The 15,057-nt window shown below is 35.5% G+C and overlaps 2 protein-coding genes across 2 annotated transcripts; both read left to right on the forward strand.

Moving 5' to 3' along the window:
- Positions 1–494: 494 nt before the first annotated feature.
- LOC145595735 (photosynthetic NDH subunit of subcomplex B 3, chloroplastic-like) lies at positions 495–4,040 on the forward strand. Its single transcript, XM_081652155.1, has 6 exons — positions 495–820; positions 945–1,058; positions 2,424–2,477; positions 2,794–2,856; positions 3,089–3,151; positions 3,811–4,040. Exons 1-6 carry the CDS (start codon positions 620–622, stop codon positions 3,844–3,846), a joined length of 531 nt encoding a protein of 176 aa, XP_081508281.1. The 5' UTR covers positions 495–619; the 3' UTR covers positions 3,847–4,040.
- Positions 4,041–5,074: 1,034 nt separating this feature from the next.
- LOC145593744 (DExH-box ATP-dependent RNA helicase DExH12-like) lies at positions 5,075–13,747 on the forward strand. Its single transcript, XM_081650083.1, has 2 exons — positions 5,075–8,438; positions 9,674–13,747. The coding sequence occupies exons 1-2, from the start codon at positions 5,580–5,582 to the stop codon at positions 13,226–13,228; spliced, it is 6,414 nt and encodes a 2,137-aa protein (XP_081506209.1). The 5' UTR covers positions 5,075–5,579; the 3' UTR covers positions 13,229–13,747.
- The last annotated feature ends 1,310 nt before the right edge of the window (positions 13,748–15,057 follow it).

Below are 15,057 nucleotides of genomic sequence, written 5' to 3' on the forward strand. Positions count from 1 at the left end.
TTAAACTATACGTTCTTTTAATCTATACTTTTTTCAATATGACACCCCTGTTCTTTTAATATTTAAATAAAACATGAACATGTGTTTTGGGTCTAAACAACATGAAATTCTTTGTTGTTTTTGGGGGTTCATATTCATTCAATTTAACTCTTATGTTTTTTTAGGGCTTATGTTCATTTGCTTAGGCTTTAATGTTCTGTGAATTTAGTCTTTATGTTCATCGGGTGCATAATGGCAATTTTACTTATTTATATGTTTGCATTAGATTATAAGATGTTGGTTACATATTTATATTAGATTATGTTCATCGGGTGCATAATGACAATTTATTTGTTTACAATAATTGCTAGTCTCAAACTCTCAATATATGATGCTAATATGTTTAAAGATGATGATTGAATATTTGAATTCCCTCAAATAAGGACCAAAATCCCAAATATGACAATAAGCATTAGGGCCCTACGCTTTTCCTACAAGTGAGGTGACTGAGGTCTAGACATTTCTTGGTCGTTATACCTCAATCTATTGATTATTGTCCACCTCAAAATATAACCAAAAACATAAACGTCACACAAATTCACAAAATTCAGCAAAAGCCACACAAAACAATAGGAATAATATGGCTACACCAATGCACATTTCACAACCCTCTATATTTAAACCACCGGAAACCACCCACAGCCACCGTAATCGATACGGTCCACCCACCATAACACTATACAAGAAGAAACCTCTATCGGTCTCCTTCGCCTCAATTTCATCGCAGCCATCTTCCTCATCGGAGCTCAAGAAGCCCGAAATCGAGCTCGAATTCATTGGGGTACGTACATACATATTGTTATAATTTTCATTTGTTACGTTATTTGCTTAGTGAATGTTACATGATTGATTAAATTAAGTAGTTGTTTTTTTTTTTTTTTTTGTGGTTGATAAAATGTGTGAAGCCTAAAGTAGGAAATGATGGATCATATCCAGTGGATAGAGCAAGAGAAGTGAGTGGTGAGAAGTTGCTTAGGAACATTATGGCGGATAACAAGATTGAGCTTTATGCCACCTATGTAAGTTGTCAACTTGCAATTTGCTCTATTATGAGCATATATTAATTCTCGAGAAGTTTTATGTCTGTCTAAAATAATTTATACTCCCATTTTATATACATTCTTAAACTTAAAATATACTTAAAAATAAACTATTGTACATGGTGTGAAATGACGTGAGACCCGTATTATTGTATGTATTATTTATCTAGTTTGCTATTATGGTCTATGGAGTATATGCTTTTACTCAATTTAGCCATTTTAGCTTTGGATAGATGCATGATTATTGTCTAATTAGCACACGCAATGTTGTGTTTAATTTGGTCCTATATGTCATACTATTCTTACTATATACGTAGTACGAAGTAATACTCACTTCCTAACCTAAGTAATTTAAGTTGAATATGGAAATGAACATTAGTTTAATTTCTTTTAAATTGCGTAAAAACGTCACAAACAACGACAAATAAGATAAACGAGTTCTAATCACATGTATAGATGGTGCCTTCAAGACTTTAACCATTTAATATTTTAATCTAATTGATATATATCACCAATTATGGTTACATCATCCTTGGCTCAATATATAGAAAATCAATATAATAATTGTTCTATATAGACTCACCAATTATAGTTTCCTTTTTTTTTTTAAAAAAAAAAAAAAAAAAAAAAAAAAAAAAAAAAAAAAAAAAAAAAAAAAGACTTCAACCAAGTTATTTGGCATGCAATATAATGACAATTCTTAGGAAATAAATGACCAATGAATATGCCTTCAGCTTTGGATTACTTATTTAATTACCTTGTCCCTACACTGCTCCATTAATCTTTCTCACTCAATTTTCACGAAAATGATGAACAAAAATATGAAGTATAATGGAACAGTAAATATGACTACTATAATGTTTTAATGATTATATAGTTTATAATTGACATATTTTTTCTAAGTAATTAATTATATTACTTTAATTTATTAATGGTATTAAATACCATTATCAACTTTTTTTTTATTTATCAAGAATTTAGTTTCATTTATATCATTATTTTTATTTTATTGTTAATCAAAAAATAATTATTTTATGTCGGATAAAGCTTTTCAAAATTTATACTTAAATTGTAGATATTATAAGAGTAATTGTGGTCATTTTATAACGTGAAAAAATGAACTGATCATATTTCATATCATTAAGATATATGGTAGTCATTTTTCAAATGACCGCTGTAAAATCATCCCTACACATCTATTAACCTAGGGAGATTTTAAACCATGTTACAAATACAGCTAAATTTATGAGTTCCTACTCATTATTGGAAATTTTCTTAGGAATATGAATATGTTGTCTTGCTAAAGTTGATCTTCCTTCCAAATTTAATTTATGCATGCATCAGGGGAAAGTAATGAACTGTGGAGGTGTTGGAAGTTGTGGAACTTGCATTGTTGAGGTACATATTGCTCACTCTTAAAAGTTTATTAATCCGTGTTTCTACGAAATTTAGGAAGAACTTTATTTGTGGAACAGAGGGAGTACCTATGTAAAAGATACTATAAACATCTATTTATTACAGTAGTACATAGTTTTTCTTATGTTGTATAACTCTATTTACATAAGAGTTTAGACATAACAACATGGCATCCTACCGCAAAGCAAATTGTGTGAATTATTTAGTAGGTTTTGTTTATTGATTTGTTTTAATTTTTAATCTCGAATAAATTATTTTGTAAACTTGATATCCTAAAAATATACGAAGTATTTTGTAGATACTTGATGGAAGTGATCTTCTCAATGAAAGAACAAATGCAGAACTCCGATACTTGAAAAAGGCAAGTTTTTTTAATTTCTACTACGGAGTAGCTATTATTATTTGGTTGTTTTTATCCAACTGTTAATTTTATGATTTGCTTGGATAATAACGAATAACAACTACTTAGTATAACATTGTTCTTGACGATATTGTTGTTAATAATATATAATAATCCCTTCGTTTTTAAAATTAAAGTTTGTCATTTTGATTGTGCACGTAATGTAAATGTTTGAACTCACTATATGGTTCAGAAACCTGAATCTTGGAGGCTCGCTTGTCAAACAATTGTTGGAAATAAAGAGAATTCTGGAAAGGTACGTCTCTCTTTCTTCATTTCTTTTTTTTTTTTTTTCCTACTCTTATAAGTATATTTTTATGTACAGATTACATTTATCATAAAATATTAAAACTTGTTTATGGTCTCACTAAACTTGTAATAATAACAAGACTAGGTTATTTTAGCTTCACCTTATTCCGTAGATTTATCATCTCTATTATAATCAAGTGTACCATAGATATCGGACATCAGGTGTAAACTATTTTAAAATAATGTAAAAATTATGCATTTACTTAGAGAACTCATTTCAAGAAATTTACCATGAAAATTTCACTTATGATGTATCAAGATAATCATAAAATCATTTTATAAAGCTTAACATCATTTAAATTCCCCACCAGTGTATTAAAAATACAATAGATTTTACGTTAAGTAATTTCTACAATTTCATATTAAAAAGTATTGTTCTTTATCTTAAAATCTTAGTTTTGCTCCAACACATAAACAGATTCATTGTCGTCCTTACGTTTGTTATCTTAATAAAAACAACAATTTAATATTTTTACTATGTACTTCATATAACGTTATTTAAATTTTAGAAAGGGTGAAAATTCATTCGGTATGTTATAACTTTAATTTTTTATATTATTGTTCAAAATTATATTTTACTTGAATTTCGTACTATTATTATTTCAGGTTGTAGTTCAACGTATGCCTCAATGGAAAAAATGACAATAACAAGCAAATTCAAAGGGGTACTTCTCAGTCTTCTCACGTGCCGCACAACACGTCCAAATAGCTAATCTCCCTATATTATTTTTCTTATTGTAATATAAATTAAAGAAATAATAATTTTTTTTTTATCTATTTGATGTACTCGTATTAACCAACTCCACGCACATATATATGAAACTTTCTTATAACTATGGTCCCGTTCACATTTACCTAATTTCAGTTTAGTTCAGTTCAACTCTAATCAGTTCAGTTTAGCTCAGCTCCAATTAGTTCAGTTCAGTTCAGCTACTAATTTCCCTCTCTTATAAAATATTCATTTCAGTTCAGTTCAGCTCCAATCATTTCAGTACAGTAAATGTGAACAGGCCCTATGTTGAGAGGATTTTAAAATATCTCACACAAATTTATTGTGCCACAACTAGAAATTACAAAAGATTTTCAAGTAGCATTTTTGAAAAGTGTGCGATATTAAGATAAACAAGGGAGGGACTTTAGCTCATCTCAACTAAAAGTAAGCAAATCTCACATGAATTGTTTTACCGCAACTAGAAATTACAAAAGATATTCAAGTTATGTTTATAAAAAGTGTCAAAAATCAAAACTTGCAACTAGAAAACTTTAGCTCATCTTAACTAAAATGTCAATCTCACACGAATTTGTTTTATTGCAACTAGAAATTACAAAAGATATTTAAATACTAGCGTTTATGAAAAGTGTCAAAAATCAAAACTTGCAATTATAGATAAACAGGGGAGGGACTTTAGCTCATCTCAACTAAAAATAAGCTGAGTATGACGCGAATATGGATATATATTAAAGAGATCGGATAACACGACATAATTTGACACGATATTTCATGTGGACCGAAACGTGTATAGGCTTATTAAATAAACTAGCATAAGTTTAATACAACACAATACTTTTTGATCTATTGTGGTACAACCTATCTGAGCACAAACATGTTGACAGAACAAAACTTTATAAAAGTGATGTTTGCATGCGCAACTCTATAGGTCAATATTGATACTTTCATTGAGGGTAACAGTACTATAGATATATTTTTTGGTGTTTAACCCGTTTCACTTTTTGGGCCAATTCGAATTCGAGATTAGTTTTAGGTGGTTAGGTTTCAATTCCCTTCTAATTATTGTTGCGAGAAATCGAATACGGATTCTCCCTACCAATTGCAGTCCCAATCAATATTGCACCAACTACCATGGTCGTACGAGACCACGAGGACTAGTAATATGATCATACATTCATGTCCTTGCTGCCCAAGTTTTTTTTTTTTTTTTGAGAGATCCTTGCTGCCCAAGTTAGCGCGCTAATTTGTTGCCGGTATAAATAGGCGGCTTATAAAAAGATGTCTTCATTGTTAAAATACTTTACTTGTCTTCGCCATCAATCACATTGCGAAGATTAATTCCTCTCTTTCCTGCGTAATTATCAAGGTTCGATGTTGAATTTCTTTTTTTAATGTTTGATTGATTAATTAATTAATCATTTTGTTTAATTTCTGCATTCTTTTGATCATTTAATTTCTTTTCGATTGATTTTTCAGTGCTAGGGTTTGTAATATTTCGTTATTAATTCTGTCTGCTGAATTATTCCTAAATTAGTGCATTAGATTGTTTCTGAATTGCATTAATTTGCTTAAACCCTAGTTTTTTTTTTTTTAATTTTTATATATAAACCCTAAGAAGAAATTTAATTTTTGTTGTTGTGGAAGAATGTCGAGGGAAAATTCGAGTTTAGTGCTCAAGAAAGATTTGATTCCGAGGGATACCGGCGAGTCGACTGGTGAGCCGGTGTCTCTGTATGGTAAAATTGACCCGAAATCGTTTGGGGATCTGGTTGCTAGGGAAAAACCTCTTAAGGTAGAAGAAAAACCGAAGAAAAGGGAATTTAATTTGGAACTAGGGCCCATTCGGCCGAACAAGAAACGGTGTTTTGTTAGGGAGAGTGTTCTGGATGTCATAGAAGAAGGTGTATACCAGCCGAAAACAAAAGAAACTCGGACTGCGTATGAGGCAATGCTGAGTGTTATACAGCAGCAGTTTGGTGGGCAGCCGCTTAGTGTTGTCAGTGCTGCTGCTGATGAGATATTGGCTGTATTGAAGAATGATGCTATTAAGGATTTAGATAAGAAGATTGAGGTTGAGAAGATGCTAGGTTTAATTCCTGCTTCTGTGTTTGAGAGGCTGGTTAATTATGGGAAGATGATTTCGGACTATTACGAGGGTGGTAATGAAGATGGGCTTGATATTGAAGTGGGTGTTGCAGTGGATTTTGATGAGAGTGATGACGTTTACGATGAGAGTTATTTCAGTTCAGTGCAGGATGATGGTGAGGAGGATGGAAATATTGCCGAATTGGGGTCACCATGGGCTATGCAAATGGGTGATGAGATCGTTGATGAAGATATGCGTGATGTGGATGTGAGCATGAATCTGAATGTTCAGGAAATTGATGCATATTGGCTTCAGAGGAAGATTTCTCAGGCTTATGATCAGCAGATTGATCCACAGCAGTGCCAGAGTCTTGCTGAAGATGCTCTGAAAGTACTTGCTGAAGGGGGAAATAGGGAGATTGAAAATACTCTTTTGACTCTGCTTGACTACAATCGATTCAACCTTGTCAGGTTCCTTGTGCGAAATAGGCATAAGATTGTGTGGTGTATTCGTCTGGCTCGAGCTGAAAACCAAGAGGAGAGGAGAAATATTGAAGAATTGATGATGAAATCTGGTGCAGATCTGGCTGCCATCGTGGAGCAGATGCATGCCACCAGAGCTACTGCTAAGGAGAGGCAGAAGAATTTAGAGACTTGTATAAGAGAGGAGGCTTGTCGTTTAAAGGATAGACACGCTGTTGACGGGGAACATGGTCAAAGAGGAGTGCCTGACAGAGATGTTGATAATGGTTGGTTGATGGGGCAGCGCCAAGTGCTTGATCTGGATGGCCTTGCTTCTAACCAGGGTAGTCATTTCATGGATTGTAGGAAGACTATACTTCCAGATGGATCTATTAAGCACCATGCTAAAGGATATGTAGAAGTTCATATTCCTTCATTGAAAGCCAAACCATTAGAAAAGGGTGAAGAACTCGTAAAGATATCTGGAATGCCAGATTGGGCACGACCAGCTTTCGAAGGGATGACACAGCTGAATAGGGTGCAGAGTAGAGTTTATCAAACTGCACTTTTTTCTGCTGAAAACATTCTTCTTTGTGCTCCAACTGGTTCAGGGAAGACTAATGTTGCTGTCCTCACCATATTGCAGCAGATTGCTTTGAATAGAGCACCAGATGGATCATTTGACCACAGCAGTTATAAGATAGTATATGTGGCTCCCATGAAAGCTCTTGTGGCTGAAGTGGTCGGTAACTTTTCAAACCGGTTGAAGCACTATGGTGTGAATGTGAAGGAATTGAGTGGAGATCAGACATTAACCAAGCAACAGATAGATGAAACTCAGATAATTGTTACAACTCCAGAGAAATGGGATATCATAACAAGGAAGTCAGGTGATAGAACATACACTCAGCTTGTCAAACTTCTCATAATTGATGAGATTCATCTGCTCCATGACAACAGAGGCCCTGTGCTGGAAAGTATAGTTGCCAGGACAGTTAGGCAAATTGAAACAACAAAAGATAATATTCGACTAGTTGGGTTATCAGCCACGCTTCCTAACTACGAGGATGTGGCATTATTCTTGAGGGTTGATGTAGAAAAGGGGCTATTCCACTTTGACAACAGCTATAGACCTTGCCCACTTGCACAACAATATATTGGAATCAATGTGAAGAAGCCACTACAGAGATTCCAGTTGATGAATGACATTTGCTATGATAAGGTGATGGCTGTGGCTGGAAAGCACCAAGTTCTTGTATTTGTTCACTCAAGAAAAGAGACGGCAAAGACTGCCCGTGCAATAAGGGATACAGCATTGGCGAAGGACACCCTTGGTAAATTTTTGAAAGAGGATAGTGCGAGTCGTGAGATTCTTCATGCACATACTGATTTAGTTAGAAGTAATGACCTCAAGGATCTTCTACCTTACGGCTTTGCAATTCATAATGCTGGGATGAATAGGGCTGATCGCCAGCTTGTGGAACTTTTGTTTGCTAATGGTCACGTGCAAGTCTTAGTTTCTACAGCCACCCTTGCTTGGGGTGTCAATTTGCCTGCACACACAGTGATTATAAAGGGAACCCAGATTTATAATCCTGAAAAGGGAGCTTGGACAGAATTGAGTCCTCTAGATGTAATGCAGATGCTTGGTCGTGCAGGTAGACCCCAGTATGATACTTATGGAGAGGGAATAATCATCACTGGCCATACTGAAATGCAATTTTATCTTTCTTTGATGAATCAACAGCTTCCTATTGAAAGTCAGTTTATCTCAAGGTTGGCTGATCAGTTGAATGCTGAAATTGTTCTTGGTACTGTACAAAATGCTCGAGAAGCCCTCAATTGGATAGGTTACACATACCTGTACATTCGGATGTTACGTAATCCTACACTTTATGGCTTAGCTCCTGATGTGCTCGACAGGGACCGTACACTTGAAGAAAGGAGAGCTGACCTGGTAAGCCTTTTTCTAATGCATCACTGCTTCCTTCTTCCTATAGCAAAATTTCTTTCTAGCACTTTTATCTTTCAAATGCAGATATATCATCTATGTCAATCTGATTTTCTGTTGTTATTTTTTTTGAAATTTTTTTAATTTTTTTTTTTTTTTGGTATGCATGTGCCTTTGATGATACAAATTTTAACAACATGATCTATAATTCTATATGTGTACAGGACTTTGATGATACAACTTTTAACATGATCTATATGTGTACTGCACTACTGGTGCATAATTGGTTTGTGAGTGTCAGGTTGTGTAATCCTTAACATGTTATTGTCATGGAAATTGGGAATGAGATAGAGATTAGCTGTAGCTCATAAAGCTTCGATTTATTGTCATAAGCTAATTAGACTTATTTATATATAAGTTAAATGCTCTTAAATGTGTATGAAGCTGTGAAGGTTAGGTTTTGTGTCCACGTCTTTGAAGTGCTAGAAAATGGTGATTTGACTTTTTACCATACCCTGTACCTGACAATTTAAATTCAAATTATTATCCCAGTCTTTCCTTGGTATATATTGCTTCTCATGCTAGCTTTACATTTGTTACTGTTTGTAAATTTACCTTTACGAAATTAAGGAGCATCGCAAAAAATTCTGTCCAATTTGATACTCCCTCCATCCTTGAAAGAACGACCCATTTGGCCTAATTTTAGTTCCAAAAAGAATGACCGATTTGCATTAAAACACCCACCAATTTGCAACAATATTTGTGCAAAATTAGCTTCCCCATACTAAAATTTGATTTTCCATGTAATTTTATTACTTTCCCTCTCTCTTTTTTTACAAACCCCATGTAAATTTATATTTTCAATATACTTTTACTTCTTTTTATCTAACTTTCTTAATACCTGCGTAATCAACCCAAATGGGTCGTTCTTTCGGGGACGGAGGTTGTATTAAATTAGCTGCAGCAACACAAAGTCTAATTATTCTATGAATACCATTAACAAGTTGATAAAGGAGCATACTGCATTTTTTAGTATTATTTTGATTAAGGAGACTGTTGCTTTTCCTCTAGAAAATTTGAAACTATAATATTGCACATTCACTGGATGATGGTTTAAATTGTATGCACTGGTGAGAAAATTAATTAAATGTTGCTTTTAATATATATTTTTTTTCTTTGAAGCATCTTTTGGAAGTTACTTAATTTCAGCTGCTTAACTATTGTATTTTTGTTAATTTCAGATTCATTCAGCAGCAACTATTTTGGACAAAAATAACTTGATACAATATGATCAAAAGAGTGGTTATTTCCAGGTCACTGACTTGGGAAAGATTGCCAGTTTCCATTACATTACACATGGGACAATATCCACTTATAATGAGAATTTAAAGCCAACAATGGGTGATATTGAGCTCTGTCGGTTATTCTCCCTCAGCGAAGAATTTAAGTATCTCTCAGTTAGGCAAGATGAGAAGGTTGAATTGGCCAAGCTTTTGGAACGTGTTCCAATTCCTATTAAAGAGAGCTTGGAAGAACCCGGTGCTAAGATAAATGCTTTACTTCAAGCATATATATCTAAGCTGAAGCTTGAAGGCTCGTCTCTAACATCAGACATGGTGTATATAACACAGAGTGCAGCCCGTCTTGTAAGAGCACTTTTTGAGATTGTATTGAAAAGAGGATGGGCTAAACTGGCAGAGAAGGCTCTGATTTTGTGCAAAATGGTTCAGAGGAGGACATGGAGCGTCCAGACACCACTCCGTCAGCTAACTGGAATTTCAAGTGAAACACTGATGAAATTGGAGAAGAATGGATTGGCCTGGGAAAGGTACCATGACCTTTCATCTCAAGAATTGGGAGAGCTCATAAGGCAACAGAAGAGGGGAAGGACTCTTCACAAGTTCATTCACCAGTTTCCAAAGCTTAACCTTGCAGCTCATGTGCAGCCAATTACTCGCTCTGTTTTAGGAGTGGAACTTACAATTACACCTGATTTCATGTGGGATGACAAGGTGCATGGATATGTTGAGCCTTTTTTGATTACTGTGGAGGATAATGACGGTGAATACATTCTTCATCATGAATATTTCATGCTGAAGAAGCAATATATTGATGAGGACCATACTTTAAATTTCACTGTGCCAATATCAGAGCCTCTGCCCCCACAGTATTTCATTCATGTTGTTTCTGATAAATGGTTGGGATCACAGTCTGTATTGCCTGTTTCTTTTAGGCATCTTATTTTGCCTGAGAAATATCCTCCCCCAACAGAATTGTTGGACTTGCAACCACTGCCTGTGACTGCATTGAGAAATCCGTCATGTGAAGCCCTTTATCCAGAATTTAGGCACTTCAACCCTGTCCAGACTCAGGTTTTCACGGTTTTGTACAATGCAGATGACAATGTTTTGGTTGCTGCACCAACTGGTAGTGGAAAGACAATATGTGCTGAGTTTGCTATCTTGAGGAACTACCAAAAAAGCCCTGACAGCACCATGCGTGTTGTCTATATAGCACCTATCGAAGCTCTTTGCAAGGGATGTTACCGTGACTGGGAAAGGAAATTTGGAAGAGGACTTGGTTTGCGAGTCGTTGAACTTACTGGAGAGACATCAACTGACTTGAAGTTACTTGAGGAAGGGCAGATAATTATAAGTACTCCTGAAAAATGGGATGCTTTATCTAGACGCTGGAAACAAAGAAAGTATGTTCAGCAAGTCAGCCTATTCATCATTGATGAGCTCCATCTTATTGGTGGTCAAGGCGGTCCTGTGTTGGAAGTGATTGTCTCAAGGATGAGATACATAGCAAGTCAAGTGGAGAACAAGATTCGCATTGTTGCTTTATCAACCTCTCTTGCTAATGCTAAGGACCTTGGTGAGTGGATAGGTGCTTCTTCACATGGTCTTTTCAACTTTCCACCAGGGGTTCGTCCTGTACCTCTTGAGATTCACATTCAGGGAGTAGATATTGCTAATTTTGAGGTAAGAATGCAAGCTATGACCAAGCCAACCTACACAGCTATATCTGTCCATGCTAAGAATGGGAAACCTGCTATTGTATATGTTCCAACTCGGAAGCATGCTTTACTCACTGCAGTTGACCTTGTAACATATGCTAGTGCTGACAGTGGAGAGAAGCCAATATTTTTGCTGCATTCATCGGAGGAGCTGCAGCCTTTTACTGATAAAATTAAGGATCCAAATCTGAAGACCACTCTTGGCTATGGTGTGGGCTTTTTGCATGAAGGATTAGTTAGCACTGATAAGGAGATTGTATCACAGTTATTTGAAGCTGGATGGATCCAAGTTTGTGTTATGACCAGTTCAATGTGCTGGGGAATGCCTTTGTTGGCTCACTTAGTGGTGGTCATGGGAGCTCAGTACTATGATGGGAGAGAGAATGCTCATACAGACTATCCAGTCACTGATCTGCTGCAGATGATGGGTCATGCTAGTCGGCCTTTGTTGGATAGGTCTGGGAAGTGTGTTATCCTCTGTCATGCTCCACGAAAGGACTATTATAAAAAGTTCTTATATGAAGCATTCCCTGTAGAAAGTCATTTGCACCACTACCTTCATGACAATCTGAATGCAGAAATTGTAGTTGGAGTAATCGAGAATAAGCAAGATGCTGTGGATTATCTCACATGGACATTTATGTACAGAAGGCTTGCTCAGAATCCTAATTACTACAATCTTCAGGGTGTGAGCCATAGGCATTTATCAGATTACCTTTCAGAACTTGTGGAGAACACTTTGAGTGACCTGGAAGCAAGTAAATGTGTTGCTATTGAAGATGATATGGATCTCTCTCCTCTGAATCTGGGCATGATAGCATCATATTACTACATCAGCTACACCACAATCGAGCGTTTTAGTTCTTCGTTGACATCTAATACAAAGCTGAAGGGTCTGCTTGAGATTCTGGCTTCAGCATCAGAGTATTCGCAACTGCCAGTACGTCCGGGGGAGGATGACTTGATTCGCAAGATGATACATCACCAAAGATTCTCTTTTGAGAATCCGAAGTACACAGATCCACATGTAAAAGCAAATGCTTTGCTGCAAGCCCACTTTTCTAGGCATCCAGTTGGTGGTAACTTGGCTGCTGACCAGCGTGAAGTGCTCCTTTCAGCTAGTAGATTGCTTCAGGCTATGGTTGATGTTATTTCCAGCAATGGTTGGCTAAATCTTGCTCTTCTTGCAATGGAAGTAAGCCAGATGGTGACTCAGGGTATGTGGGAGCGAGATTCCATGCTATTGCAGCTTCCACATTTCACCAAGGAGTTGGCCAAGAGATGTCAAGAGAACCCAGGGAAGTCTATTGAGACTGTGTTTGACCTGGTGGAAATGGAGGATGATGAGAGGCAGGAGCTTCTGCAGATGTCTGAATCACAGTTGCTGGATATTTCCCGTTTCTATAATCGTTTCCCCAACGTTGATATGACTTATGAGGTGGTCGATAGTGAGAACATCTGTGCTGGGGAAGATGTCACAATTGTGGTTACCCTTGAACGAGATCTTGAAGGGAGGTCAGAAGTGGGACCTGTTGATGCTCTTAGATATCCCAAAGCTAAAGAAGAAGGTTGGTGGTTGGTGGTGGGTGACACAAAGAGTAACCAACTGCTAGCTATTAAGAGGGTTGCTTTACAACGGAAATCAAAAGTCAAGCTTGATTTCGTTGCACCTGCTGAAGTCAGGAAGAAGACTTACACTTTGTATTACATGTGTGATTCGTACTTGGGATGTGATCAGGAGTATAACTTTACCATTGATGGCAAAGAGGCTGAGTAGCTGAAGGAGACAGTTGAAAGTAATGGTGCTATTCCCTTCAACGGTTGCTTGACCAACTATGTGTACTGATCCTGATATTACCAGTATAGCCTGCTTTATGTTTAGAACCAATACTTAGCAGGTCTGTTTTTGAATACTTTGTGGCTTTCAAAGGTTATGCATCTGTAATTGCTTTCTGAAGTATGCTGTTTCCCATTAAGTTGTTTTAAGTATATCTGGCTGGTGTAATTTCAGGATATTTGCCTCATTGTTGCTGCATTATGAATAAATGCAGCTGCTGTAGCTGTTAGTGGTGTTGCTCAATTGGCGCAGTCTAATTCTAGGATCTGGCTGTGCTCTTAAGTTTATCATTCTGCTATGGACAGGTGATTGGGGTTTTTAAATTGTCCTAGAAATAAATTTGAATTAATTCTATGCTACTGTTTGCTGTCTCAAAACTTGGTAACGTAGTATTCTATCTCTTTGTGCTTTCACATAATGTTTCTTTCAATGCCCTAACTGTTTTTCCCCAATCTGGGAAAAGAAGATAATGAAGTGCACAACTGTGAAACATATGTTTCTGATCAAAATGGATGTACATTGTTTTTTCCAATCATATTATTGTTTTTTCTCACAAGGTTTTTGTGGTTCTAGCACCAGCCTCTCATAGCTATGTCAGTGTAGATTCATATTGGTGTATAGCTGTATACTCTCTGACTTTTGCAGTAGTAACTCAACTGGAAAACTATACTCTTATCTTATCTATGCTAATATTTTATAACAGGTAACTTTAATAGGAATCGAATCTATGGTGCTACATTTCTTCATTTTTTCAACTTGGTTTTTTGTAGTTTCTAATTTCAAGCTCCTTCAACTCAAATAGTTTTCATACCCTTTAAATGCAGATAATTATAATACCCCTTTTCCTTCCAATTTCATACTATATAATCATATCCCCATTTTAATATGTAAGCACTAATTGAAATACAGAGTATAAAGTTTCTAATTTTTCTTTTTTGCATATTATAATAGATTATAACACCAATTTTGTCTAGTCTTTTAAAACCCAAGCTACAAAAAGATATATCCACTTTCAAACCAAAATAAAAACTTACACGGGTTTCAAACTAGTTGGCAGTTATATATCTTATGAATCTAAAACTAAACAATTAATCCCTTTATACTTACTTTAAGTGCAGCCCTTTTCAAATTTCTCTGTCTTTTTATTTGAATCTACAATGCTGCTTAAACTAGTGAGCTTTCATTATTTATATTAATCTCAAAATGCCCTTACTATTAGATTCCGGATTAAGAGAGCTTTTTCGTTTTTTTTTTAGTTATCACTACCTCTATTTCTGAATGATCTTAACACTTCCTGTTTTTGTATGTTTCTAAATGTTCATAACATTGGCAAATACAAGTACATTTTACCTTCATAACTCCCTTACTCCATATTATTTACATATTTTCACTCTCTCTCTCTCTTACTTTATCCACCCCTTTCTTGCACCCACCAACTGTATTTACACACTCTCCTTTTATTATTATTATTATTAGTTAGTATAGTATTAGCAATGCATATTGACAATTGCCTAAATCTTATCCATAATATATACAATGTTGTAACTTGTAATTCTTCATTGGGTTTACGCAATGTCATACAATGTTACTCTAGCATTGTATAGTTGCTTATATTTTGAAGTGATTAATTCTTTTCACTCTTAAAAAATTTAAATGCCATATGGAAAGTAAGATAGGGAATGAAGAAAGAAGAAAAAAGGGAATAAGGGATGCTGTACAAAAAAAAAAGGAAGAAGACAGAGAGGGAGTGGTTTTTACTTTTTAGCAAT

Source organism: Chenopodium album, chromosome 19 (genome assembly GCF_948465745.1).
Source record: "Chenopodium album chromosome 19, dcCheAlbu1.1, whole genome shotgun sequence".
NCBI classification, from domain to species: Eukaryota; Viridiplantae; Streptophyta; class Magnoliopsida; order Caryophyllales; family Amaranthaceae; genus Chenopodium; species Chenopodium album.

Excerpts from the sequence above, each read along its gene's own strand:
- LOC145593744 (XM_081650083.1), top strand. The coding sequence starts at position 5,580 with ATGTCGAGGGAAAATTCGAGTTTAGTGCTCAAGAAAGATTTGATTCCG. Across the intron at positions 8,439-9,673 it reads AAGAAAGGAGAGCTGACCTG|ATTCATTCAGCAGCAACTAT; the intron begins GTAAGCCTTTTT and ends TGTTAATTTCAG.
- LOC145595735 (XM_081652155.1), top strand. The coding sequence starts at position 620 with ATGGCTACACCAATGCACATTTCACAACCCTCTATATTTAAACCACCG. Across the intron at positions 2,857-3,088 it reads AACTCCGATACTTGAAAAAG|AAACCTGAATCTTGGAGGCT; the intron begins GCAAGTTTTTTT and ends TATATGGTTCAG. Across the intron at positions 3,152-3,810 it reads ATAAAGAGAATTCTGGAAAG|GTTGTAGTTCAACGTATGCC; the intron begins GTACGTCTCTCT and ends TTATTATTTCAG.